Genomic DNA, 26928 nt, shown 5'->3' with positions numbered 1-26928 from the left:
CGTTTTGCATATTTAAGTTAATTTAATTTTTTTTTATCATATTTTATTAATTCATACATTATTCTTATGATACAACTAATGTATGATTTTAGTTTTAGTTTTGGTGTGGTGAGATAAAAATTATCGTTTTAGTGCGATAAAAAATTAAGTTCATGTTATTTGAAGTCGTGATAAAAAAAATATAATGATATATTAAGGCCCTGTTCTTTAGAGCTGCTCTGCTCTACTCTGATTTGTTCTGCTCTGCTCTGCTCTGTTCAAATCAAATATGCTCTATTCTTCTCTCCTCAAAAGAAATCTGCTCGGCTCTCCTCTGCTCTGCTTAATTTTCAAATAATAATTAATAATAACAACAACAATAATTAATATTAAATAATAATAATTAATATTTTATTGATGATAATAATTTATTATTTTGAATAATTATAATATTTATTAATATTAAATTTTTGTAATAATTAATAATTAATAATAGTAATAATAATAATTTTAATTTTAATAATAATAATAATAATTAATAATAATAATAATTATAATTTTAATAATTAATAATAATAATAATTTTAATAATTATTATTAATAATAATAACTTTAATAATAATAATAATAATAATTTTAATAATTAATAATAATAATAATAATTATTATTATTAGTTATTATTTTAAATAATTATTAATGATAATAATAATAATAATAATAATAAATATTATTATTAATAATAATAATTTTAATAATTAATAATAATAATTTTAATAATTAATAATAATAATAATTAATAATAATAATAATAATAATAATAATAGTGATAATAATAATAATAATAATAATAATAATAATAGTAATAATAATAGTAATAATAATAATAATAATAATAATAATAATAATAATAATAATAATAATAATAATAATAATAACAACAACAACATTAATAATAATAACATTAATAATAGTATTAATAATAATGTTGAAATCTGCTCTGCTCTGCTCGGCTTTGTTCTGCTCTGCTCGGCTATCCTGAAATCTGCTCTACTGAAATTTAATCTGCTCCGCTCTGCTCTGCTCTGTTCTGCTCTGTCCAGAAGCTCAAAAGAACAGGGCCTAACTGTATGATTAGTCAAGGTACAACACATTAACACTTGGCATTTTATTATTTGTTAAGTGTGTGCCATGTAGGCAACTACATAGTATTAATTATTATGACATATGATTTATTTGAATAGGTTTTTTAGGATATATAAGTTGGATTTTGTAAGATTAAAAGGTGGAAATAATTTAGATAGATTTTTTTAAAAGATAAATAGTTAGTTTAGAGTGTTATTCAATAAAAAGTTAGTTCAGAGTTTCATAAATTTTTTAAATTAAAATTCTTGGTTTAGATAAAGTTGTACGATCAGTCAACACTCAACAATATACTTAACATAAACTTTTCAATAAATATCTTATAAATTTATTATTAATATGAGGACCAATGTACCAATGACATTAAAATTACAACTCATCCTACAAATATCATCCAATAACAAGAAAATATGAGTAACTTCAAATTAATTTAATTGCTTTTACCATGCAACTTTGCGTCTCTTTCTAAAACTACAATAGATAGACTATGCTCTTTCCCAAACCACCCGCAACTTTGTGAGTGATGGTATATTTTTTTTCTACAAATATGATTACCAAATGATTGTTAATACTAATACATGAGTAGCAAATTCAAATAACATAACTATTTTGCTAACATTAGTGAATAATTCTATAATACAAATTGTGCTATTACAAAAATCAATTGTATCCGACGTCAAAATATTTTAAATAAAAAGGATATGCATTACACTCTATAAACTGTAATACTTAAAAAAACACGGAGGAAGTAACCTATATGGCTATACCCCACCAAAACCTTATCTTTGACCACACGACAACACCTCACTCCTCCCCTGCTCCAATTCAAACACCAACCCGCAAAACCCACATTCCAACCACCAGTTCACAGTATCCACCAACCATCACCAGGCGCAATTGCATCTGCAGCCCGGACTCCCCTTTTCCATCAATATTGCAGCACGCCACCTGTTACCACCAACCTTCAACCCTCGTTCTCACTTTTCCAACCGCGCAACCGAGATCCGCAACTCCACCAATCACAGCTACAACCCACATTCAACACCCAAACAGCACAAGACGACCACCGTCTGTCGCCGATTCAACCATCTTTGATCCACCAATCGAACACACGAAACAGCAGCCCACAAAGAGGAGCCAACAATCGCATCACCCAATCGCCAACAACCGCAGTGATTTACGCCCAATTAATCAGTTGGCACAGAGCGGGCGATTCGATTCCTGGAAGCGGGCGCTCCAATTTCGATCTCCTTATGAAACCATACATTCTTAAAATCCCAAAAAATTGACCATGAAACGTCCACACATCTACCACACAATCACAACCAATACAAAGTGGCGAATCTTAATCTTGTTCCTCTCCATTTTCTCTCTCTTACTCATCTCTTCTCTTGCTCTTCTCCGACGCAAATCATCTTCAACTGCCCCTTCTCATTCATCACACTCAAGAGATTTCACTGAATCAAGGCTTCCACAAATCCCGAGGTTCGCTTACTTGATATCTTCGACCAGAGGCGAAGCTCCGCAAGTCAAGCGATTGCTTCAAGCCTTGTATCATCCCAGAAATTACTACTTAATTCACTTTGATCTCGATGCTTCGGAGGATGAAAGAGTTGAGATTGCTAAGTTTGCGAAATCGGAACCGGTGGTGCGGCAGTATAGGAATGTTTTTGTTGTTGGAAAGGCGGACTTGATCACTTCAAAGGGTCCAACTGCTTCAGCTTCAATGCTTCATGGTGTTGCTATTTTGTTGAGGCAGGCCAAAGATTGGGATTGGTTTATTAATCTTAATGCTTGGGATTATCCTCTTTTTTCACAGGATGGTAATTTTTTTTTTGGGCATTTTTTTTGTTGAGCATTTAGTTGCAGTGGTTGATTAAGAAGCTATTTAATTATTCTTTATTGTTTGGGAAAACAAATGTCATGTAGGACCTAATCTGTTGAAATTAATTCCATCTGATTTAGGCGGCGAAGGGTTAATAAGATAGATTCATGAAAAATAAGTTCGGCAAGAGTTAATAAGGGTACTGAATTTCAATATACATCTATAACAAGTTTTGGTAAGTTTTGATGGGTGAAAATCAGGTAAATATAACCCATCCCTAAATCAATGATGAACTTAAAAGTGTTTATGCTCCAGAATTGCATTTTTGAATGAGCATGTGTTATTAATGATGACTTGTTTTGTTTACTAAAAAGAATTTTCAAAATTAAATTTTCAATGGATGTTGGTAAAATGTGTTTATTGGTAGATAATGCTATGTGGACTTACATGGAAACACAAAGCGGGAGTGCAGGGGAGGGGGGGGGGGGGGAATCGAAATTGCATAAGTTGTTGATTCAGCGGGGCAATACTAAATCTTGATGATTGTACATTATACTGTTGAGGAAAGCATCTTGTTAATTGTTAGGGTACTATGCATCAAATCTTGAAAACAGTAAGAGGGATATAGGAGACAATGTAATTCAACTTACTTGATTTAAAAAGTTGTTTATTTGAGTACGATGGAGAGAGTAAATTACCCATGTCACAAATCTTCAACTGTATATATAGTAATAATTTCATAGATTTACACCTATGACCCTCTATTCATTGTTAGCCATCACTTGATGTATGAATAATTAGTGTAAAAATTTTGTTAGCAAATTATATGACCTAAAGAGTAAAGACCTAAAGATATTTGAAGGTCTTTGAGAAAAAAAAAAAATTGAATAAAAAGTTAATTAAGCTAAATAGTAATTTATTCAGATATGAATATGCAGCACAAACTTACTATAGCCGTATTGACTCAAATTTGATAAGAAGTACTGATCTTACTACCGTAGCACAGATGACACACTAACAAACAATAGTTTTATCCCTTATACCTGTCATATTCATTATTGATTATCAGGTTATTGACAAGCTTTTGGTCCTTAGGAATTTTTTGCAATGCTTTTCGGTGGTACTTCTCTTTCAAGTATACTCTACTGTCCAAATTTTAGTTTCTTTCCTATTAGGCTAATTTAGTTTATTTCAAAATTGAGGGAAGAAATAGGAGAAATAAAGTAGAGATACAGTGATAAGAAGAGGAGGAAGTGGCTGAATAGCTCCTATTGATATTCAAGACTTATAAGGCAAAAATATCAAAGTGCTTCTAGCGTTTCATCTTTCTTATTTATTTGTGTGTATTTTATTTTCCCTCTTTTATATAAAGCTAATTTCAAGTGTTGTCTTTTTACGCAGATCTTCTGCACATCTTCTCTTACTTGCCTAGAGACTTGAACTTTCTTAAGCACACGAGTGATATTGGATGGAAAGAGTGAGTATTCTTTTAGCCTCTATTTCATGTCTTTATTAATTCAGAATTATTACTAAAAGAAAATATTAACAGACTTCCTCTTTATGCAGACATCAAAGAGCACGACCTATCATCATTGATCCTGGCTTGTATCATGTAAAAAAATCGGGAGTTTTTTGGGCAAAAGAAAAAAGGTCTATGCCTTCTTCGTTTAAATTGTTCACAGGTAAGGCTATACAACCCCCCCCCCCCCCCCCTCTTTTCTTTTATTTTATCTTACATATCATGTCTTGACCTAACTATTAGTGTTGTATCATGAAACATAAAATTTGAGTGTTAGCCTTTGTGTGTGTGCATTTTTGATGCCTACGTGCTTGTATATTTGACCACTATTTGTGTAATTGTACTTGTATGCATGTGTGTTGTATGTGTGCTGTCCTTACACCTTAATATTTGAGTTGAAAATTAGGCATTTGTTCTCTCCAAGCCTTCTTTTTGACAATATAAACTATTTCCTTTTAACTGATTTTGTCTTGACGGTTTATTAGAATCACAAAACCTGTTTCTATTTTTTGGTGGTTATCATAAACTTTCAAGATCATTTGATTAATAGCTTCTTATGTTTTTAGTTATTGAAAAAGTTATTTAATATATTCATCATGGGCTCATTTTTTTTGTTCCTTTATTTGGTTTGATTGCTGATGGTTAACATCATTATACTACCTTGTTAACTTTTATAACAATATGTAAGAAAACATTATTAGTCTACACCTTGTAATAAGGCTCCCAATAGGAATTAGAAGACAACTGAAAAAGAACCAATATAAAAGCAAAGTCTCTCTTATAATATTTCCTAAGTTACTTTTAATACGACTATTCTAGGACTGATAAACATTGGTATGTATGTAATAACACATCAAAGAACAAAGACATTTAACTAACTATGTTTTGTGTCTGGGCGATGCTCAAGTTGTTGATAAAATTTTAAGATAAACTTTTTGGATTGAATGCTATCACATCACATATGAGGTACCCATATCATATGATTATCTCTATTACAACTTTATCATTTTGTTTTAGTTACTTTGTTAATTATTGATTACAAATTGATTGGTACTCATCTCTTAAGTTCCTAATATTTTTCCTTCCAAATCTCTCCATTGTTGGAGGGATCATTTTCTTAAAATTTAATCTCTCCATTTCTCTCCCCTCTTATTCCCGTCATCCCTAATTTGTTATCCAAATTAAAGATACTCCCTCCCTCTATTTCTTTTCTTTTCCTTTCCCTTCATTTCCTTCCATCCAAACATAGGTGATGGGGACTAGCACACAAGTGTACACAAAATGAGTTTATGGGGATTCAGGGAAGGGGATCTAGTGTTCAATATTTTAATTTAAGTCTTTATCAAGGTTCCGAACTAGATTATCGGGATAAACAATCAATAGAGCATAAATTCAAATTTCCACCTTGAATTCATTTTACAAATCTTATCAATTAATCATACAAGATATACATCATATAAACAAACTCTCTTGCACATTCTATTTAACTTGAGATGCTCCACCAATTTCAATTAACTAAGCTGCTATTCAATCCATAAAAGAGCTTAATCCTCTACCAAGGATCCAAACTAGATTATCAGGCTAAACAATCGATACAACAAAAAATCAAATCTCCTCCTTGAATTACTTTTACAAATCTATTAATAAATCATAAAAGATACACACTCTCTAACACTCTATTTAACTTAAGATGCTCTACCAATTTTAATAAACTAAAAGCTGCTATTTAATCTATACAAGAGCTTATCAACTAGATTGAAGAAAACTAATCATATATGGATGAGGCCTTCATCAATACAATTAATTGAAAAAAAAACCCGCTAGAATAATGTAAACAATTTAATTCTTCCCTTAAACCCCGTAATTTATTACTAATATGCTTGGTTGGGTATTCGCCCAATTCTACCTAAGAATCTACTTACTAGTGTTAAAATATACTTTAATAGTATGATTCAAGATTTTCTTTTACTAGGCATTGTTAAGCTTAAATTAAGGCTCAAATACTCACTCTATGAATATCAAAGCTAACACATAAAATTACTTCGAATAGCTATGGATGAACTAAATCGAAAAACTATATAATCTTCCTTTGAATAAATTATCACTAATGCTACATAATGTTAAGTATTCAGCATTAAGTAATCTAGAGTAAGGTTAAACTAATACTAAGAAAATTTCATGTTTTTGGATTTTAAAATCGGTAAGAAAACAATAAAAAGAGGATGGATGAAAGAAAGTTAATAAGATGCTTCATTGATTAGTAAATCTGTAAATTATCCCAATATTCCTCTCTAAGAGTAATGCTAAGTTAAGAAATAAAAATAACCCTTATACCCCACTATAATAACAATTTAGAATAATTCAAGCACCTCAAAAGGTTGAATACGCATTCAAGTTTCTATAAACAATATATCAAAACTTATTTAAGGGTTTAAAGATCATATCAAAAGTTTCATAAAACTCACATAATACTTGACTGGGTTGGAAACACTACACAAAAATGATTCTTTGCATGTATGATTTTATTAACTTTATTTTTTTCATTCCACGATGGGTGCTGATAAGACCCTCTTCAATGGTGAGACTCAAGTGAGTATTTTTTAGGAGACAAGAGAGTATTTTTTTGCAATGTATACCAATAGGTTGGTATCTGAACTTAGCAACTCCAAAAGAAAGTTACTAAGTTTAGATACTCAATTTTGAGTCTCATTTCACAAAAAAGTGTGGGGCCCTTGTCAAAATTCTAATATATTTTGTAATTAATTTAAGTTTTACCTTTTTTAATTTTAATTAATCTTATAATTTTTAATATTAAAAAATAAATGGATTTGGTGGGTCATAAATTGAAAGTGACATTTCTATACTAGTATTTTAAGAGTCTTACCATTGGGAAATTAGAGTTCACATGAGTTGCTAAATTGAGAAATGAGTATGGTATCACCATTGGAGGTAAAAAAACAACTCATGTTGTATTTCAATACTAAAACTTGAGTCTCACCATTGGAGATGGTCTAAGCGTACTTAGTTAAGATGCTGCTCATGCAATATTGTGACATTACAACGGTTGCAACTACACCCACGATTTTTTTTGCTATGGACATAATTTAGATTTTAAAGGTCAAGCTACAATGCTAGATAGCTAAAGACTTAAGTTTAAGACTGAAACAAGGGCAACAGAGAAGTTAATTTGGAGACATAAAACTTACATGTGGTTGGGATTTTTTTTTGGTGCTCTTAAGGTCATCTAACCCAACTAAACAATTTTGCGCATAGAATTTCTTTTATTGTCGCTTAGATGAGAAGAAAATATTGTAAAAATGACTTAAGACTCCAATGCTGCTGCACCCTTAGAATAGGAGGGGGTATTTTGGATTCGAGCTGTAGTTAACAACTTTCTGAGGGAATAAACACGTCGTTAGCTATCCTTAGATCAAATACAATTTATAAAAACCTAAACAAACCTAATACGAATATAAGGCAAGCATAGGGGTCGAATCATAGAGAACGAATACCACAAAATGTTATCACCCAACTAAGTTACACTACTAAAATTCGGCTAAATTTTGACCGTCTATAATGGTTGTTGAAAATAGCAAAAACGGCCGCTTAAAAAAATTGCAACCGTCAACGGTCTTAACATGGTAGTCGTTATTCACTTGGTCGCAAAGTCAAAATTGCGACTGGTTAATGGTCGCAATTTATTTTCGATCGTTTCCTTTATTTTCAAAAACCGTTACATTAACGGCGTAATTTATATTAATTGCGACTGGTATTGTAGCGGTCGCAAAGTTGTTCATTTGCGACGGCCAAAAGCGGTTGCCAAAAGTTTGAAAAAAAATTACTGAAAACGGAAACAAATGAAACAAAAAAAAAATTATCCAGAAATCAAAGCAAACCAAAAATAAACCTAAATCAGACTACAAATCAATTCAACCCAAAAAAAACCACAAAAATCCAAATTACAAGCAGAAACCACAAAATTCAATTAATAAAATGAAACCCAGCACAAATACTTCAAAATTAAAAGCAAAAAACTGCAAATATCAAACAAAAATAAAAAATTACCAAAAATCAAATACAAATTCAAAATGAAAATCACATCTAAAAATAACATAAATCAAACCAAAAATAATGAAGAATAATTCGACAAAAAAATCAACGTACCTTCAACAAAAATCAAACCAAAATTATCGAAAAAGCACCAAACCCAGAATGAAGAACAATTCGACAAAGATTATCGACCTAAAATCTAACCCAAAAAATTCTGACCAAGAAATTGAACAAAAAAAGAATTAAAACCTGCATAAATTCAAAATAAACAAAAAATTAAACCCACATAAATAAAACCGAACAAATATTATATCTACATATACAAATTCAAACAAGTATCGAAACCACATAAATAAAATGGGATGAAATAAAACCCACATAAATAAAATCGCAAAAAATAATTAAATGCGCATAAATTTGACCAATTTTGGCCAAAAAATCGAATAAAAAACAAATTAAACCTGTAAAAATTGAAAATAAACAAAAACAAATAAAATTTCAAGAAAAAACATTATACCTTTTCCAATATTTCTTCCTCATTGGGTTTATATGGTCAAATTCAACCATAAAAACTCCACATCTGGAATTTTTATGGTCGAATTTGACCATAAACACCATAATTAACCCTTTGGTGACGAAAATTCGAACACCCAAAACCGTTGATGAAAATTTGAAGAAAAAGGAAAATTTTAAGAAGAAAAACGGAGAACGAAAATGGAGGAAATGGTGCTGTGAACTCCAGTTGATGAAGCATGGAAACGTGAGAAGAAAGAGAAAGGAATGTACAACTAAGGAAAGAGAGAGAAAGGAAATAGAAGGAGAAAGCTAAGGCTAAAGAGAAGAGGGAGAAAGGAAATAGAAGAGAGAGAAAAGAAAGAAGCGGTGTGAGTGTTGAGTGATTAGGGTTTAGGTGTATGGCTGTCCTTTTAAAAAAAATGTAAGCGGTCGTAAAAAGGTTATTTTATTTTAAAATTATTTTTAATTGTTCAAAACTTCTTTGCGAACGTGTAAAAGACCAAAAACTGCCGTAAAACAGTCGCAAATCTGCGATCGCTTTCAAAACGGTCGTGACATTGCGAACTTGTAAAAAAACTGTGTAAAAAACGGTCGTAATTTCACGCCTTGTATATTTTGCGACCGTTTCCTTGACGGTCGTAGAAAAAAGGTTGCAATTTAACCGAATTCTAGTAGTGTTAGTTCGATATCGGGGAAAGTAAACTAAAGTCTAAAGATGTTAAAGCAAAAAAATAAAACACTAAGGGAAACAGTTTAGGTATAGCATTCACTGAAGCATAAACAAGGCATGAAATCAAATCGAAATGCGAACTTGATAGGTTATCATACACCTGTCAAAGATAAATTTATAACAAAACCAACTAAAAATGTAAAGAAATTGGAGAAACTAAACTAAGTCACGAAATCGGGATAAAAAGATAGTCTAAATTAAAGTAGGAACAAAACAATTAATAAAAAGACCCATGGTTATGGTTCACCATGTTTATAGTTCTAAATCTATCAAATATCAATAACAATTCAATCAACCAATTATCTAGAGCAATTGCTAAGCCTACGGTCGGTTCTTAACGCTCTCAATTCAACATATGTAGTTCGGTCGCTAAGAATTGTTAATAGTAGGTAAGCCTCTAAAAGTAAGATCTTTCGATTCAAACTTTTATTAACATGAATTAATCAAACTATTGATTAGATTGCAAGATTAACAATAAAAACACTATCAATTAGAAAAATTAATAATCAGTATGTCAATAATATCAATAAAAAACCCTGGAAATAGACTACTCTAGCATGAAATAAAATAATCAAATACCAAATCTAATAAAGAAAGCATAAATGAAAGCAATATATTGACATAAAAATACCTCAATGAATCAAAATAATAAACCCAAGAATCATCCATGGAAGAATCTTTGGAGATGCCATGAGAAACTAAGGTTCAAGAGAGAACTACAATGAACGTAAAATAATAAAAGAAATAAAAGGTATCGAATATCCTGTGAGTATTAATATTATCCTAAAAGTAATCCAAAGATAAATAAATAAAATAAAATCAGAAAAATAGCACTTACATAAGTAACGATTAGTTGATTGTTGTGACATGTGGAATCATAGTCGACGAAGCTTGCAAAGGTCGGAAGACGAGGCCCATCACGAGCCGCTTACCCTACTACATTGTTAGTCGGCCATTCGATCCTTCATTGAGCGACCTCGATTCATCGACGTTTCATCCTTTCATTGTCCGATTCTTTCAAAACTACTCCGAAAGCGTCCAAATAGTTATAAAACATTAAGATAACACAAACGAAGCATAATAGAGTACAAAATGGACAACCTTATACATTTGCAACTTAAAAGCGACTAAAAGACCTAAAAAGCAACTATAAAACTAGCATAAACGTGCCTATAAATCCTATATAAATGTGATTCATCATAACTAAGCAACTCATGTCAATGATTTAAAGCACAATCTAACCACCTACGGGATTAATTAATTTGTCAATTTAAGCACAACTTACACTATCATCATAAGCCACACGAATTGAGGTACAAATCAAGCAAATCATTCAATAGACATTCCAAGATCACGCTGGCACCATAATTTAGTTCAATCCACCCAACTACGACAATTGATAGGGCCTATCAAATAAAATAATTGGTAAGACATGGAAGACAAAGCATTTTAATCACAAACAAATCAATTTCTAACCCTAAAACATGCTCAAGATCCAACTACATTATCACCAAATCACTCATTAATCATGCTAATAACAAGATTAATCATCTAAGTCAACAAGCATCAACATGGTTAACAAGCAATACTAACACCTAAAGCAATAATCAAAAGCAATAAACAATAAAGTTAGAGGAGAGAAGATTAGAAATTCTCATTGAATGATGGTGAATGTCTGTAAGCAAGATGATCAATATTCTTCTTTAAGATCCAAAGCTCAACAATGGTGAAACCCTTATTTTTTGTCTCTAAACTACTCTAATCCTAACCTAAACCTAGAGAGAGACTAACTCCTGTACATAGTTAGGATTAAGAGGGTGTTAGGTAAACTAATCGTGCTTATAGATAGCTAATGGCTATTATAATGCTTAACTAGTTAATGAGTATTCCATTCAATATTTCTTTTGATTTGATGAAGTTTAAGCCTTAGAAATCAAGTTTGACGTGTACCGCGAAACAATTTAGTTAAATGAACTTGATTTTGTGTAAAAGTTGGTTCTATAGTTTGTTATCCATGTTATCTTAGATCATATATAACTACTGTAAGTAAGGTCCATTTCATAAGAGTCTCTAGGGTTTCTTTCAATTAGAAGCTTTAAAGGTTGGCTAACTCAAAATAATCTCCAATGAATGAGCTAACATGCTAATATAATTCAAACTAGACATTAAGGGGTTCCCTACGGTCATTTAAGTATTTGTTAAAAAGCTTCTAGTGTTATAAATTGCTGCTTGCATTTGTTCAAGTGCTAGAACCATGCCTTGTTTGGCTTTCCACCTAAATTTACCCTTTGGGGGAATAAAGCTGGCTACTTGATTTTAGATTTGAATGGAAAAGAAGAACACATCTATTTTGACGATTTTTGTAGTTTTTGAGGGCAAAGAAAATTAAATATATGGTCTTGGATCAAGATTTAAGGAAACAAGCTAAAATAATCAAACACAAAGTAAGATTATCTTGCAAAATAAGTTGATTCACTAGTCACAAGGTGTGGATAACAAGGGTTTCAATCTTAATCACAAAGTTTAATAAAGATTGAGGTTTTACCACAAAGGAGAGATCACCAAGAACACAATAAGGAGAAAAACTCTCATGTTTTTTATATTCTAAACAAGTCACCGCTTTACATCATAAAAGATCTTCTTTATAAGAAGACACTAGTACATGAAATAAAACCTTAAACCTCATTAAATCTAAACTATACAAAATAAAAGGCTAGGATTAATTACAAGATCATAACTAAAAAAGCTAAATTGCATCCCATATACGAAGAAAATTATCCAGATAATTCAAACTGAGCCGAAAATTTTCCCGTCTTCGTCAAGTCACATTAGTCGAATAAAGTAGCGTCGATTCTCTCGCATCAGAAAGCTAGAATTAAGGTGTAACCACAAAGATTACAAAGAAGCAATCACAAAGAAAGCAAATAATCATTAAGATTGAGAGAAAATCCCATTGATTTCAAAATTAAGCTTAGGTTTATTTTGTGTTGCTTTGAAATGGTTGTTGATTGATTTTCCCCTCTTTTCTTGGTTGTTTCATATGAAGATTCATCATCTTCTTAAGGTTCTCAATATAGCTCTTACATGTTTGTATTCTATTCTCTTGAGTTGGTGCCCGTCCATTACTGGGAGCTCTTATAAAAAGAAAGCAAGTTACTATAAAAATTCGAAGACCTTCCTACTACATAAGATAACGGAGAGTTAATGTATGAGAAACTTACATATTTATAAGATATTAATACTATATATGAATGACAATGAGAAGGGCAAGACTTATAAGAAGTTTCTACAAGTGTACAACAGTCTAGGGCTAGTTAAGTGTTTGTTTGGTTGGATATAGGAAGAAATAATTCCTATTGACATTCAATACAACAATAACAAAGCCTTAGTTTTGAAATGATTTGGGTTCGACTAACATGAATCATTATAAGGAACCGTTTGAAAAGGAACAAGAGCATAGTAAAATAATCAATTGAATAAAAGTTTGAAAAAAAAGGAAAGAAAAAGGAAAAGGAAAATGTGTGTAATTAATAAGGGAAAATTATGTCAACTCAAACCAGTACTAGCAAAGTGGCAAGTAAGAGGTTGATCCACGAGGGAAGGGAAGTCTTTTGCAAATGGTTAAAGACAAAGCTATTTCGAAATTGAGTTTGAGAGATTTGAACTATACTAAATCAAGTAGCAACAAGCGAGAACTTAATTCATTCAATAAAAGATACTAGGGATTCGAGATCCACATGTAATCATAGTTAATCAAGCAAAGTGTGGGAAACAAGTGATTTAAGCATAACAAAGACTAGTAGTAGGAGTAGTTAGGAGCATTTAATCAATCATCCTCTTATTATATAACCTAGATCCCTCTAAAGCAAGGCAATGAGAAGAAGCATGATCAAATTCTCAACAAATTATGATGAACACAACATCAATTCCCATGTCAATTGAATTCAATCATGGAAGCATGCTTAACATCAAGGGCGGCCAATCCAATCAATATAAGCATAAAGCAAATCTTATTTAATCACTTTGATTACCATACAAAATCACTCAAAATTCCCAAATTAAGCTCACGTTGAACAATCAAACATGTTTGACCCTAATCCCTAGCAAAGAATCTACTAAATTCTACAACTAAATTAACCAAAATCATCATCAACATTGAATTGAATTAAAGGATTGAATTAACTAAATGTAGCAATGAAAATCACCTAACAAGATCATCAAATAACAAAATTAAATGCTGAAAATAAAGGAAAGTTACCCATTTGGGCGCGCTCTAGATTAACATTTGCGCTGCCGTGAAATGCTGGTTACTGAAACGCAAACCAAGGAATGCGCGCCCGCGTAGCTGATAGCTTAAGATGCCATGGGACGAGTGAACTAAGGGCAAATTGAGAAATCATGCCCTAGGTTGTTGCGGTCTTTCTTGGGTACTTTGCTTTGCCTCCAACATTTCCTTGCTCTTGCTCTAGCTTCCCAAACTTAATCACATTGGCTTTTAAAGCTAATATCAAGCTTCCTTCTTTATCCTTGAATCTTGAAAAAGCCGACACAGCTACAAACAAGGTAAGCAAATAGGAAAGCAAGAGTAACAAAGAATTGCGTACAAGAAATAAGAAAACTATTTCAAACACACGTTTCTCTAAATTATCACACATTCACATAAAGCAAGCATTATTGCCTAAAAACGCAATAAAATAAGCTAGAAATTACCAAAAACGAAAGAAAAATACTACCCTAGTAGTGCCATAAATGACACTCATTAGTAGCGTGATAAATAAAAATAGTATACAAATCAAATTTAAGAGAGGTTTACAATAGTCATAAGAGGATACCATCTCATTAACATTCAATGCACATGAATCGCGTGACAAGGAACCATCCCTTAACATTCACAACATATTTGGTAAGAGTATTTTTAGGGCTAGAAAGCGATTCAATTAAGCCATTACCGTTACCAAATGTTTGGTTAGAAGGCTTGGATAACTATTACCCTTACCTAAGAGTAATGATTTCCACCTATTTGTTACTGCTCTACAGCTAAGGTAACAATTACCCTTACCCTTCTCAAACAAAAATAAAGAGATTTGGGTTTAGGTGATTCCTTTCCATGTTTAAACTACACAAATAATAAAATAACCGTGAAAAGATTTTTTCCTTCTTATTTAATTCCTTTCTACTCACTCTGTTATGTACCAAATTCTCACGACAAAATTAATAATAATAATGGGGCACAATTAAGGGTAAGCTTGAGTATTTGATTAATGGCAATCCGATTACAGCAAACTACAATGGATAAGCATAACTTTAGGCTATGAGTCTCTAAGTAGTGACTTGAGGCCACAAACCTCACAAATAACTTCACTCAATTTCTGGATGCCTTTCTTACTCCTCAACTACAATACATATACTCAAGGCTTAACTAATACATGTGATATTTAAATAACCAGAATAGAAACCCACAAATTATATGATTAAAGGAGGCTGCTTCCTTTCCTTAATTTCCTTTTAATTGGCTTTGTCTTGTTGCTCTTTGTTCCCTGCCTCTATTGACCCTTGCTGAACCTTCTTTGCGCGCCTCGTATACACCAAAAGTGGTAGTTGACTTGCGGTGTTGACCCCGTTGACGCAATCCATAACACACTCCATTTCTAATATTCATACCAAGCGCCCCCTCAATGCAGATTAAATTCATTTTCTTAGGATACGCCAAAATTTGCTTAGTTGTATGTAGGAATTTCTATTTCCAATGGGAATTGCCGGGGGGGGGGGGGGGGGCTAGATGCCTATAGGTGACTTTTTCCATCAAGCTTTGTTAAAGAATAAAAATATCTTTGAATAATACAAGTATTTTTAACAACTTTATGACAGATTTTGGGGTTTATTTTTCTTACAGTCATTACGGGCAACATCCACGGTTGCGCCCTCATTCTTTATGTTTTTTTAAGGAAAATTTGACAATTACCACCTACAATAGTAGTAGTTTTAACAATCACCACCTACAATAGTTTCGTTTAAAAAAAAAAAAAATTTGAATTTTGAATTTTACCACCAACAATTTTTCAAAACATTAAAACTTCCCACCTACTTGGCTTTCAGCTCAAATGTGACGTCATGCGGGGCCCACTAACTACCTTTTTCCTCCCTTTCTTTATTTTTCACTCGATTTCTCATTCCCATGTAATGTATTCATCTCAAAATTGGGGAAACACTTCAATTCGTGAAATAATTAACATGAATACTACTCTGTAGTTTTCCCTCGATTTTCAGAGGAGTACAATATAAGGGATTGAGAAACCGAGTGAGGAAGGAAGAAAGTGAGGGGAAAAGGGTGGGAAGGTAGTTAGTGGGCCTCACATAACATCACATTTGAGTTGAGAACCAAGTAGGTGGAAGTTTTAATATTTTAAAAAATAGTTGGTGGAAAAATTCAAATTAAAAAAAAAATAAAATAAAAAACTGTAGATGGTAATTGCTAAAATGGCAACAATTGTAGGTGGTTATTGTCAACAAATCCTTTTTTAAACTAGTAGACTAGCTCAAGTTTGACACTTAATGTTCATCATATTAATAGTTGTTTGTTACTAGTCTTACTACTCGGTATCATTGGCTTAGAGATCAAATAAAATACCTTAAATTAAAATGAACATGCTATAAGTTGTTGTACATACCTTTTGAAATATCACACATCACTTGCTAAGAAAAAAGTAATAGTGTAACTGGATGGGTTGGTTGCATAAGACATTATGAGTGTTGCCTTAATTAAGTTCTAACTTTGTTATTGTCATACTATGTCAATGTTACTATCCACATGCTCTTCTTTGTTATTATTTCTAGCAGAATCAAACTCAAAAGCAACTTACAATCTAAAAACTTCGATTTAGCAACTCACATTATTTTTTTCTTGCCAATTGATGTATTTGTTGTCTTTTCTAATAAATTATTTTACTGAGTGAAACAACTTAGGGGCCATACTCTGTGCATTCCTACCTATCTTTATGCATTGGCCCTATAATATTGTGATGCTTTGGTTTTCATTGACAGGGTCTCAGTGGGTGGTGCTGACTAAATCGTTTGTTGAATTTTGTATATGGGGATGGGATAATGTTCCTAGGACACTTCTCATGTATTACACAAATTATTTATCCTCTTCTGAGGGCTACTTTCACACTGTGGTCTGTAACCATAAAAATTATCAGAATACTACTGTAAACCATGACCTTCGGTATATGAAGTGGGATAACCCTCTGAATCAGCAACCTGTCAACTTAACCCAGGAGCATTTTGATGAAATGGTACAGAGTGGTGCTCCTTTTGCACATAGATTCTCTATGAATGACCCCGTTCTTGAGAAGATTGATCGGGAACTTTTAAGGAGAACGGATGGCTACTTTTCCCCCGGGGGATGGTGCCTGGGAAATTATGTTCCTGAAAAGGATCCATGTGCTCGTTTTGGGAATTCAGATGCTATAAAACCTAGTATAAATACCAGAAGGCTTGAGAAGCTTGTTCTTCAGCTCCTTGATTCAGAAAAGTTTAGGTCTAAACAATGCAGGTAGCTGTCATAGTATGATGCCCTGTTAATCGATTATTGTCATTGACAACTTAAATTCATAATATCCAAATATCTCCGGAGTAGCTGACTAGTTAGCATGTGTCTTTAAATTGTGCATAATGTCATCAATGAATATTTAACATAATAAACGCTCTTATTTTTGTAAAAGATTTAGCATAGATATACTTCAGTTTGTGTTTCAATTTTTGCATAATGTGATTATTGCAAAAACTTGGGATAACTTTGATAACATTAAGGGTGCGTTATATTCACTTGATTTTCAATTATTTGAACTTATATGGACTTATCTGAACTTAATTTAGTTGTAATTTGAAATAGATAACCCTTATTAGAGATTATCCTTATTTTTTATGAAATGAACTTATCTTTTATGCCCTGAACTTATTTAAATACTTCTTTTGTTTTTTAATACTTGTAACAATTTCCTAAAATGGAAATATCACAATATTTGCAACACATTATAAATGGAAAGTTATTTTTGAGAAAAATTATATCATTTCCCTTGTTTAAAGCTCATGGTTCATCAAATTATACTCCTAACATCCATTAATCTCATTTTAAAGTGTATTACTCCCTTCGTAACGAGTTACTCGCAACAAAGAGGGAGTTTGCGGACTCCTAGGCAAAACTTTTAAGGGGGTGAATTAAAGAGGAGGGGTATGTAATTAGGAGAGTGAAAAAGGGTGGGAAAAGAAGTGCTCCCAATTTTTAAGGAGACCATGTTTATTTTATTTTATTTTATTTTATTTGCCCTTTTTTTTCCCTCACTTTTTTGGTTGGCAGCTTTAGGAGGGCAATTTTTTTTGCCTCAATTTTGGTTCCTTCCAAACTTTTCATGAAAATTTGAAAACAATTCAAATCAAATTCAAAATTTTCCCATAAAGCCAATTTCACAACCAAAAGCCCCTTATTTAAAGGGGAAACTCGTTTCATACATAATCATTCACCATCACCGAAATTTTTTGGGGTTGGGGGAAGGGGGGGGGGGGAAATCGAATTCCATAGTTAGATTACAAACCAGAAATTACCATGCTTTGCAAATTACAAAAACCATCTTTAACTAAAATTAGTCATGATTTCTAATTGCTGAGTTAGTAGCAACATTAGTTGTTTGTACAAAATTAGGCTCCATTGAAAGCTCCCAAAAAAAAGCAAGTCAGCTCCACTTCATCACCTCTCATCTGAAAAAAGGACTCATGGAAGAGAAGTTTGATGAATTTTTCAACATCAGCCGAATGCTCATGGAGCAGGACACAGAAATGCAGCAGAACAGAGATATGGAACATTTATCCAACAGTTCACAATAAGTTTCAGACACAAATGAAGCAAGTAATCAGCAAGATACTGATTCAACAGACACAGGGGACTCATAATTAGAGCCAGAAGTGGAAAATCAAGAAGCAAATAATGCAAGGCAAAGAAGAGAATTGAACATCCAGGAAAAGAGGTTGATAGTAGATACCATACTGCTTAATATGGAAAAGACTCACTTCCAAGAGGGCTGCTGTCCTCATTGGCAAGAAAGCATGGTGTACACAGATCTACAACATGCAGATGGTTTAAAGAAATTAAAAAACACATTTAATTGGGAGATGTTGTAGATGTCAGGAGCAAAAAATTAGGCAAGACAGGTCTCAAGCCTAAGGAATACTCTGATGAGTGGCTTATGTTTGTGCCTCTTTACAATAGAACCACAAACATGAGCTATGGTGCAGCACTTAATGTCAATCATGTGGTCATACACAAGTTAAAGAAAAAGGAGACTTAGGGCTGTCACAGCAACCAATCACCCAACATTAAGTGATAATCACAAAGTAGCAAGGCTAAAATGGGTGTTGCAGCAAAATAACCCAATTCCAAGTGAAGGAGACCCAACATTTATGGATATGCAACATCAAATCTACATTGATGAAAAGTGGTTCTATCTGAACCCAGAAATAAGGACCTTTTATCTAACAACAAATGAACAGGTACCATACAAAGCACAACAATCAAAGAGGTTCAAGTTAAAGACAATGTTCATGGGGATGATAGACAAGCCTCTTTATGCTGAGGATGGGACTCTGCTTCACTTAGGGAAGTATGGGCTTTTCCCTTTTGTGAAGTATGAAAGGGCAAAGAAAAAAAAAGCAAGAATAGAGAGGAAGAACACAGCGCCAGCCAACAGGGATTGTCGCCAGGATATGAGCCCTGTCGTTTGGCAACAGAATTATCGCTCGGCGACAGAGCCATATCTTCGACAACAGGCTCTGTTTTCTAGACGCCAATTCCTACATGCCTCAGCAGCTGTCTGTGTTCTTAGAATTTTCCAGTTTTTCGCAGCATTATTTCGATTCTAGTTGTGAAAGATATTCCTCAAATTTCCTACGTGTAAAAATCTTATGTTTTTAACTCATTACGGATGGTCTTTCCAATGAGAACCTTTTTTTATGCATTTGACAATATTGTTAATCAAAATTACGCACATGAAATACATAGAACTTTTCGAGTCTTATCCACTCATTCTAAATCTTTACCGAAATAAATTTCAGGAATTAAAATAGAAATCCTCCCCAGTGGAGTCGCCAAAAACAGTAGGGAATATTTCAAGCATTACCCCAAACTTGAACCCCACTGTGATCATACACTTAAGCATGGTTGCGTCCAAAGGGAACGAAGCTAGAGCAAAAGAGTCGCCAACAAGTTTTAGGAACTTGTAAACCGTTCCTAAAACAGGGTGAAGGTTACACCCCTTAACGATCCATGAGATCGTTAACTCCAATAGGTCTGGAACAAAATGGAAGTTTGGGGATGAAGGTACAAATCCAATCTAAAAGAGAAAGAACCTGCCCTAATAATAGGCCTCTACTTTATTCTTCTCGTATTCATGTGCACTTTCTGACTAACATGCAATCAATAGGTTAAGCCTAAACCTGTTTATCTATGTTGGTTGAATATTAATGCACAAACAAAACTATTATTGGCGATCACTTGAATTATAATCAAATTAACCTAAACAAGATTATTAATTATCTTATTAAGCGTGATTACAAGTACAAATTCCCTTTAAACATGCATAAAAGGTGTGATCAAGCAATAACAATAAATATAAACAAGCAACATAATAATAATAATAACAATCATCATTAAAATAATCATAATTATGTTAAAAATAAAGCATAATAATAACAAGATCCTAGGCATGATACTAACAAGATTAATAACAAACCCTAACATGTCACTAAACATCAAAAATCAAAGCTTTAACCCTAACATGGTACTAACATGCTATTAGGAAAGAAATAAAAGGCACCATAAAAATCATAATTTATATAAGCAAATCACCCTAAATATCATAGTAAGGAAAGCATCCTAACATGATACTAGGAAAAGCATTCTAACATGATACTAGGAATCAAAATAACAACCTAAGCATGATTTCTATATCGAAATATCAATAAAATAATTAAAGCACTTACTTGGATTCCTCGTACCTCTTTCTAATAACAAATTACACATGTTAGTAACTTCAAGGAAAATAATAAAATTAAAGAATTAAATTAAATAATTGAAATAGAGATTTGGGACCAAATCCTCAGAAATATCAAACCTTTCACGTCTAGGGCGAAGACAAATGCGAACTTGGCTAGGTATGTCTAGTGCTAATGTATGAGGAATTGTGTTTGTAAAAGGGTAGGATAGAAAGAGGGAGAGAGAGAATAAGCTTTAGCTTAGAGGGAGAGAAGAATTAGAGAATTTTGGTTGAGAGTTGATTAAAAACGGAGGTCTAAGGACGCTATTTATAATGAAAACAGTCCGGATTATGATACAAAAAAGAGTCAAAGTTTGAAGAGGAATAAAACACAACGATGTCTCCGCAACTGCCTCTGTCGCCGCGCGACAGTGTGCAACGCCGCGCGACAGTGTCTGTCGCCGCGCGACTGGCCTGTCGTCTGGCGCTGGGAGATAATTTTTTGCGGATTTTGTTTTTATCATATCTTTTGATCCAGAAGTCCAAATAAGACATATAATATGTAGTTGGAAAGATCTTGAAGTCTACTTTCAACCCAATTGGAATCAAATCAAAATCTTTTGTAGATAAAAAGATATGGCCGAAATAGTGGAAGGGTGTCAGTTTTGGATAGAGTTTCATATTCCATTCATATCTTTTCCGTTAAAGCTCGGATTTAATATTATAATATTTCATTGGAAAGATAATTTCAAGATATATCCAACCATATAAGATATAGATAAATATTATGAGGCACAAAAATAATATCTGAATATATTCCATCTTGTACAAAACAAGGATTCTAAAAAGGAGTAGTTTTATTCAATTTCAAACTCTTTGAAACATAATGAGCAATCCTAAATCCATTATGATTTAAGAGAACCTTCTAGAGTATTTTAGAAGACTATAATCAATCCTAATATCTTTAGAAATGATAATTAATAATAGGCCCTCCTCTAAATCATTGGGCCGTATGTAAGAACCAAACTTGGCCCAGTTTAGTATTTTGGCCATAACCTCCTCATTATTCACCGGAATTGGGATTATAATATATCGTTGGAAAGGTCTTTTCAAGCCCTATAAAAATACACTATTATTAGACCCTTATAATGGACCAAACTAAACTGGAATGCACGTTTTTCATATATAGGGTAAGAAAAGAAATGTTTTCAAAAACAGAAAGGAGATATTTTAATAAAAACATCCTCATCACTAGACTTTTCACACTTTGCTTCATTCGATAATCAAATGACATGAAAGGTATTCATCACTGCGTTTGGTTTTGGGGAGACACAAATGGGTGTCTACAATTACATAATGAATGTTGCTAGGTCAAGGAGCTAAGCACGATATGCGATGCATGAAACAATTAATATGGCTTAGGTCGGGAAACTAAGCAAGTATATAATGTTTTCATTTGATGAATGTCGTATTGAAACATGATGAAACATGCACAATGTTGAATCAAGATTTCATGAAAAAGGGTTCTTAAAGGGAAAGATGATATGGATATGGATGTGTGAGTGACGTGTGTGAATGTGATACTAAGGCTGGCTGCAAAGGTTATGGTGATGGATATATATGTGAGAAGAGTCAAAGATGATGACTCTTTAGGCTGGGTAAGCTAATATGATGTGGGTTCAAGCCCCCAAGTCTATCTCTAAATGGGTAGCGATAAGCATTGAATATTGTTTGACTCGATCATGCATATAAATGAGGCCGCACCTCAATGTAAGGTTGCCTACGTATCCGTTACAAATCACCAAACGTAGCTCTAACCGAACTTTGCACAAGTGTATGTGCACCTCAAAGAGGTCATTCAAGGGTTGTAATGGTTAAGCTGATGGTTTAATGAAGAAATGGGTAAAAGGCTCAAGACCCGATAGAAGCTCTCAAGATATGCAATTGTGTATTTGAAAATTTGGACTTTGCAAGTTTTATTTTTCTTATATTTTTCTTATTCTAATTCTTTTTTCTTTCATTCTTTTGAATCCATGTAGGCAATCTCAGATCCTAGGTCCATCACTCACTTAGCATTCATGTTTCTCAGGCACGGTACCAAGCACTCGATGAGAGACGTAATTTGAGACGTGTTCATATTGACGACATTGGAACACTTGCCTTTAGAATTTTTTTTTTTTGAGCTTGCTTTCTGACTGTTACATAAATTGCACACCTTCCCATCCTAGGGTTAAGTGAATGTGGGTTAAATAAATAAGGTTAATCGTTGGACAAGGCTCAAAGTGGTTGACGAAGAAATGGATATGTGATTGAATGGTTAATAGGGAATGACAGGGTTGCAAAGGAGCCTCAAGTCATTGGTGTACCTTGTGTGTAGTTTGGTAATTGATTTTTTTTTGAATGAATGAATGAAAAATGCTATGATCAAGATGTAAAGGAAATATGCTCATTTTATTAATGGAAAAGGTGAACGAAACACATGAAACATATATAAATTCAAAATGGAAAACCTATGCTAGACATGAATAGGGGAATGGAGATGAATGATAAAAAATAATAAAAAATTAAAAAAAATTCATGGAATCTCGCACGAAGGATCTACTGTGCGCCTTGTGTTCATTACTTCTTGCCGCCTGGAGGGACATGAAATTTGTTTGCATCCACCAAGTCTTGAATGACGTCCTTCAAATTCCAACATGGCTCGGTAGAGTGGCCCCTTCTTTGATGGTACTTGCAATGGCATTAGGGTTTCATTTGGCGTTCCTTTCTTCAGGTTTTGGCTCTGGAAATGGCCCAATAGGTGTGATCAAGCCTTGACCGTAAAGGCGATTAAAGGCCGCATCATAAGTCATTCCTAAAAGAGTGTAAGTTATCCTTTTCTTTGGTAATGGAGCGTTAAGAGCTAACACTTCATTGAGATCAACTTAGCTTATATTATTGGTAGTTATTCGTGCTTAGATGACAAAGAAGAAGGATGGTCGTTCTTCTTGTTTTCCCAAGTGTTATTAATGTTACTAACATTAATCTTTACTAGCTCATCTTTGATATTGATGCCGATGTTGTATACAACTTTGAAAATGTTCAGTGGAAGAAATTTGAGATGTTCCTTATACTTGTGAATCGGATTTTGAATAAAGAGGCGAACCATCTCTCTTTTTTTTGGGAGGATCTACCAAGATTGAAGTCGTCTCCCTCCACCTGTTCAGATAAGCGGTGAAATCCTCATTTTCTTTCTGTTTGAGAATGGAGAGTTCACGTTCAGAAGTTTTAGTTTCAATGTTACACTTTTAACGATTTATGAAATTGTCGGTGACATCTTTCCAAGTCGCAGTAAGCTTGGAATATAGGTAATAAAACCATTGTTCGTAAGAATGCTCTAAGGAGAGAGGGAACACGGTAGGAAAGAGTGTTATGTCCATTCCCTTAAGAGCCATTGTTGCACAGAACGCCTTCAAATGGAATATTGGATTGTCAGTAGGCTTGGAATTTGGAATATCAATAGTGGAGAACTTTTTAGGGAGTCTGTCTTTCACATCTAGAGGAGTGGGAGGCTGTTCCACAAAAGTGAAATCCTCATAAATCTTACTCATCTTTTCCTTCAATTTGTCAAGGGTAGAAACAATGACCTTGTTTTGTTCCATGGTAGTGACCCTAGTTGTGAGCTTTTGTACCATGGCAGCGAGTGTCTCGATGGTTTTGTTGAGGTTCTCAACGTCTTCCTTAGTGGCCATTGGAACAAACTGAAAGTAGTTTGAAGTTGAACGCCTAAGAGATTGTTGCGGTAATTACTCGAACCGTATTAATCTGCCCTTGCTCCTTGACCAAGTACTAAATAAAACAATTCACTTAATTGTTTAACTCATTGCTCAAGATAGGCAAGGATAGGAAAAAAAACAGGGCATTAGCTCATAAGGGGTCTCAGTGGACATGGAGCTTCTTCCGCAGAAGTTCAATGCCACTGACATCCCTAAGTTTAAGCCAACTGACAATCCTTACTTTCATTTAAGGTCCTTTGAAACTGTAATGAACATTAAAGGGATTGATAAGAATATTTTTCACTCTTTGTTCTCGCTATCTCTTGAAACCATTTGTCAACATTGGTTCTTCTCCCTTGATAAAGAGAAGACCTCTAACTGGGATGGAATAAAAAATGCTTTCATTGATAGATATAAGTGTAATATTCAAATTAAAACCGACCATAGACAACTTGAGATGATATTATAATTGTGTGACCCTCATTATTTGTACCACTAGTGAGAAGATATTGGTTAAGCATGCAAAAGAGAAAAGCCCTTCTTCTATAAACATGAAAAGACTCAGAATATGGTCTATCAAAGTAGTGGCGTGCAAATTCTTTTAGATTAACTACGCTACCATATACAATATTTGTTAGATCTCTGTCTTTTAGATTAAAGAAGCGCTCAAAATCTTGATAATTATACTCACTCACTCTAGGAATTACTGCAAGATCTAATGAAGGGAAGCCTAGAATGGCACCAAAATTCTTCCGGTAAAGGGCTAATTTCATCATATCCTAGTCTAAAGCAATGTGTGTTTGGATCCCAATATTCTAAGGCAATATGAATAAAATCTATGTCAATAGCTACCCCCTTAATACCATAAATACCTTCCAAGTGGAAAAAGTCAAGTTCTTTTCTCTCCTTAGCAGTCAAAGACCGACATCACTCACAAGTCAAATCGCTAATACTCTTAGTGACTAAAGGCATGATTACTTATTGAGAAACTAAGGTTATAATTAATCTGTTCGAATTATACATAAATCGGCAGATTAGGGGGCTATTTATGCACAAAACTGGCACAGTTCGACTCCTAAAAGGATTCGAAGGAAAACACTGCAGCGCAAGACGACAAATTCGTCGCGACGAAGCATGTCGCCTGGCGACAGGAGCAACGCCAGGCGACGACATGCACCGCCTAGCGACGAAAAGGAGGTGCAACGCCAACTCAACGCGCTATGTAAACCGCGTTTTTCTGACTATAATTCAAAATTGTACAATAACTTTACAATTACACCCCTTGTCCAATCACCCTATACACAAAATTTATATATATTTCCTATTTTTTTCTTAGATTTAATTGAGCTTAATTAAATTTAGGCTTATTTTAGTCCAAACTAAACTATTTTTCATTTTTTCTTTTTCGGGGAGAAATTCGGATACCCTCCATCGATAATGAAAATGACGGAAATTATTACGCAAAATTAATCACAATTTTTTTACACACACGCATATGCACATAAAATGAAAAATGAAAAGTAAAGATAATACAGACATAATATATAATAGTTTGTATATACAATGTGTCTAAAATGTAAGTCATATAATACAAGCCGGCAAAGTCCTACAAAGTCAAAATAAATAAAAAGTACAGGTACAACTATGGTGGCGGAGGGCGCAGATGAGGAGAAAATTTCATCATATCAAAGAACATAGCAGACCGAGGAGTATGCTCCTCACCAGCTCTAGACCCGCTAGTAGACGGGAACATCAAATCAGGGCCAATCCACCCAGGCTCACCCTGGTACTAGATCGACAAAGGATGTGGCTGCTGTTGCTGTTGCAACGTTGAGCCAAACTCATACGTCCCACCACCCATCGAAGGAGCCGATGTTGCGCCTCCTTGGCCCATCGACCCAGTCTGTGCGCCCTCAGACGAAGAACCTAACCCTCCAATGTCTTAGTACGAGCGGCATCAGATCGCCCACCCCTGCCACCAGAAGTAGTGCGGCGACGCCTCGAGCCAGACCTAGACGGCTCTCTTCTAGCCTTGGGTCTCGTCCAAGTACGTGGTGAAGGAATCGGCTGTCCTTGCAAAAATTAAACCAAGTCAAATGCAAGGAAAATATGAGGATAAACAATACAAAATAAAAAAAAAGAGATACTTCCTCAGCAACGTCGTCACGACGACAGGTAGCTCGGTTCCTCATCCTCACCAGCTGATTGCAAAAGGCGTCTATACACCTCACCATCGCCGTCATTACCTCGTGAGAGATCTGTAAAAACAAAGTCAGTAACCGTGCAAGATAAATACAAATAAACAGTAAGCAGGTGTAAGGAGGGTGATCCCATCGTAGGGGGGCCCTTCCTTAGATGCCCATGGCCACTTAAAAGCCTAGGACTTTAC

General features: G+C 33.7%; 1 protein-coding gene across 1 annotated transcript; it reads left to right on the top strand.

Moving 5' to 3' along the window:
* The first annotated feature begins 1933 nt into the window (after positions 1 to 1933).
* LOC145638972 (beta-glucuronosyltransferase GlcAT14C-like) lies at positions 1934 to 17582 on the top strand. Its single transcript, XM_081690055.1, has 4 exons — positions 1934 to 2943; positions 4347 to 4422; positions 4512 to 4627; positions 16802 to 17582. The coding sequence occupies exons 1-4, from the start codon at positions 2412 to 2414 to the stop codon at positions 17314 to 17316; spliced, it is 1239 nt and encodes a 412-aa protein (XP_081546181.1). The 5' UTR covers positions 1934 to 2411; the 3' UTR covers positions 17317 to 17582.
* Positions 17583 to 26928: the final 9346 nt, after the last annotated feature.

The sequence above is a fragment of the Chenopodium album genome, chromosome 7 (assembly GCF_948465745.1).
Source record: "Chenopodium album chromosome 7, dcCheAlbu1.1, whole genome shotgun sequence".
NCBI lineage: Eukaryota > Viridiplantae > Streptophyta > Magnoliopsida > Caryophyllales > Amaranthaceae > Chenopodium > Chenopodium album.
This window is presented reverse-complemented; position numbering and strand designations above follow the sequence as displayed.

Bases quoted from the DNA above. Each gene is read 5' to 3' on its own strand.
- LOC145638972 (XM_081690055.1), top strand. From the start codon at position 2,412: ATGAAACGTCCACACATCTACCACACAATCACAACCAATACAAAGTGG. The intron at 2,944-4,346 runs GTAATTTTTTTT...CTTTTTACGCAG, and splicing joins TCCTCTTTTTTCACAGGATG to ATCTTCTGCACATCTTCTCT. The intron at 4,423-4,511 runs GTGAGTATTCTT...CTCTTTATGCAG, and splicing joins AGTGATATTGGATGGAAAGA to ACATCAAAGAGCACGACCTA.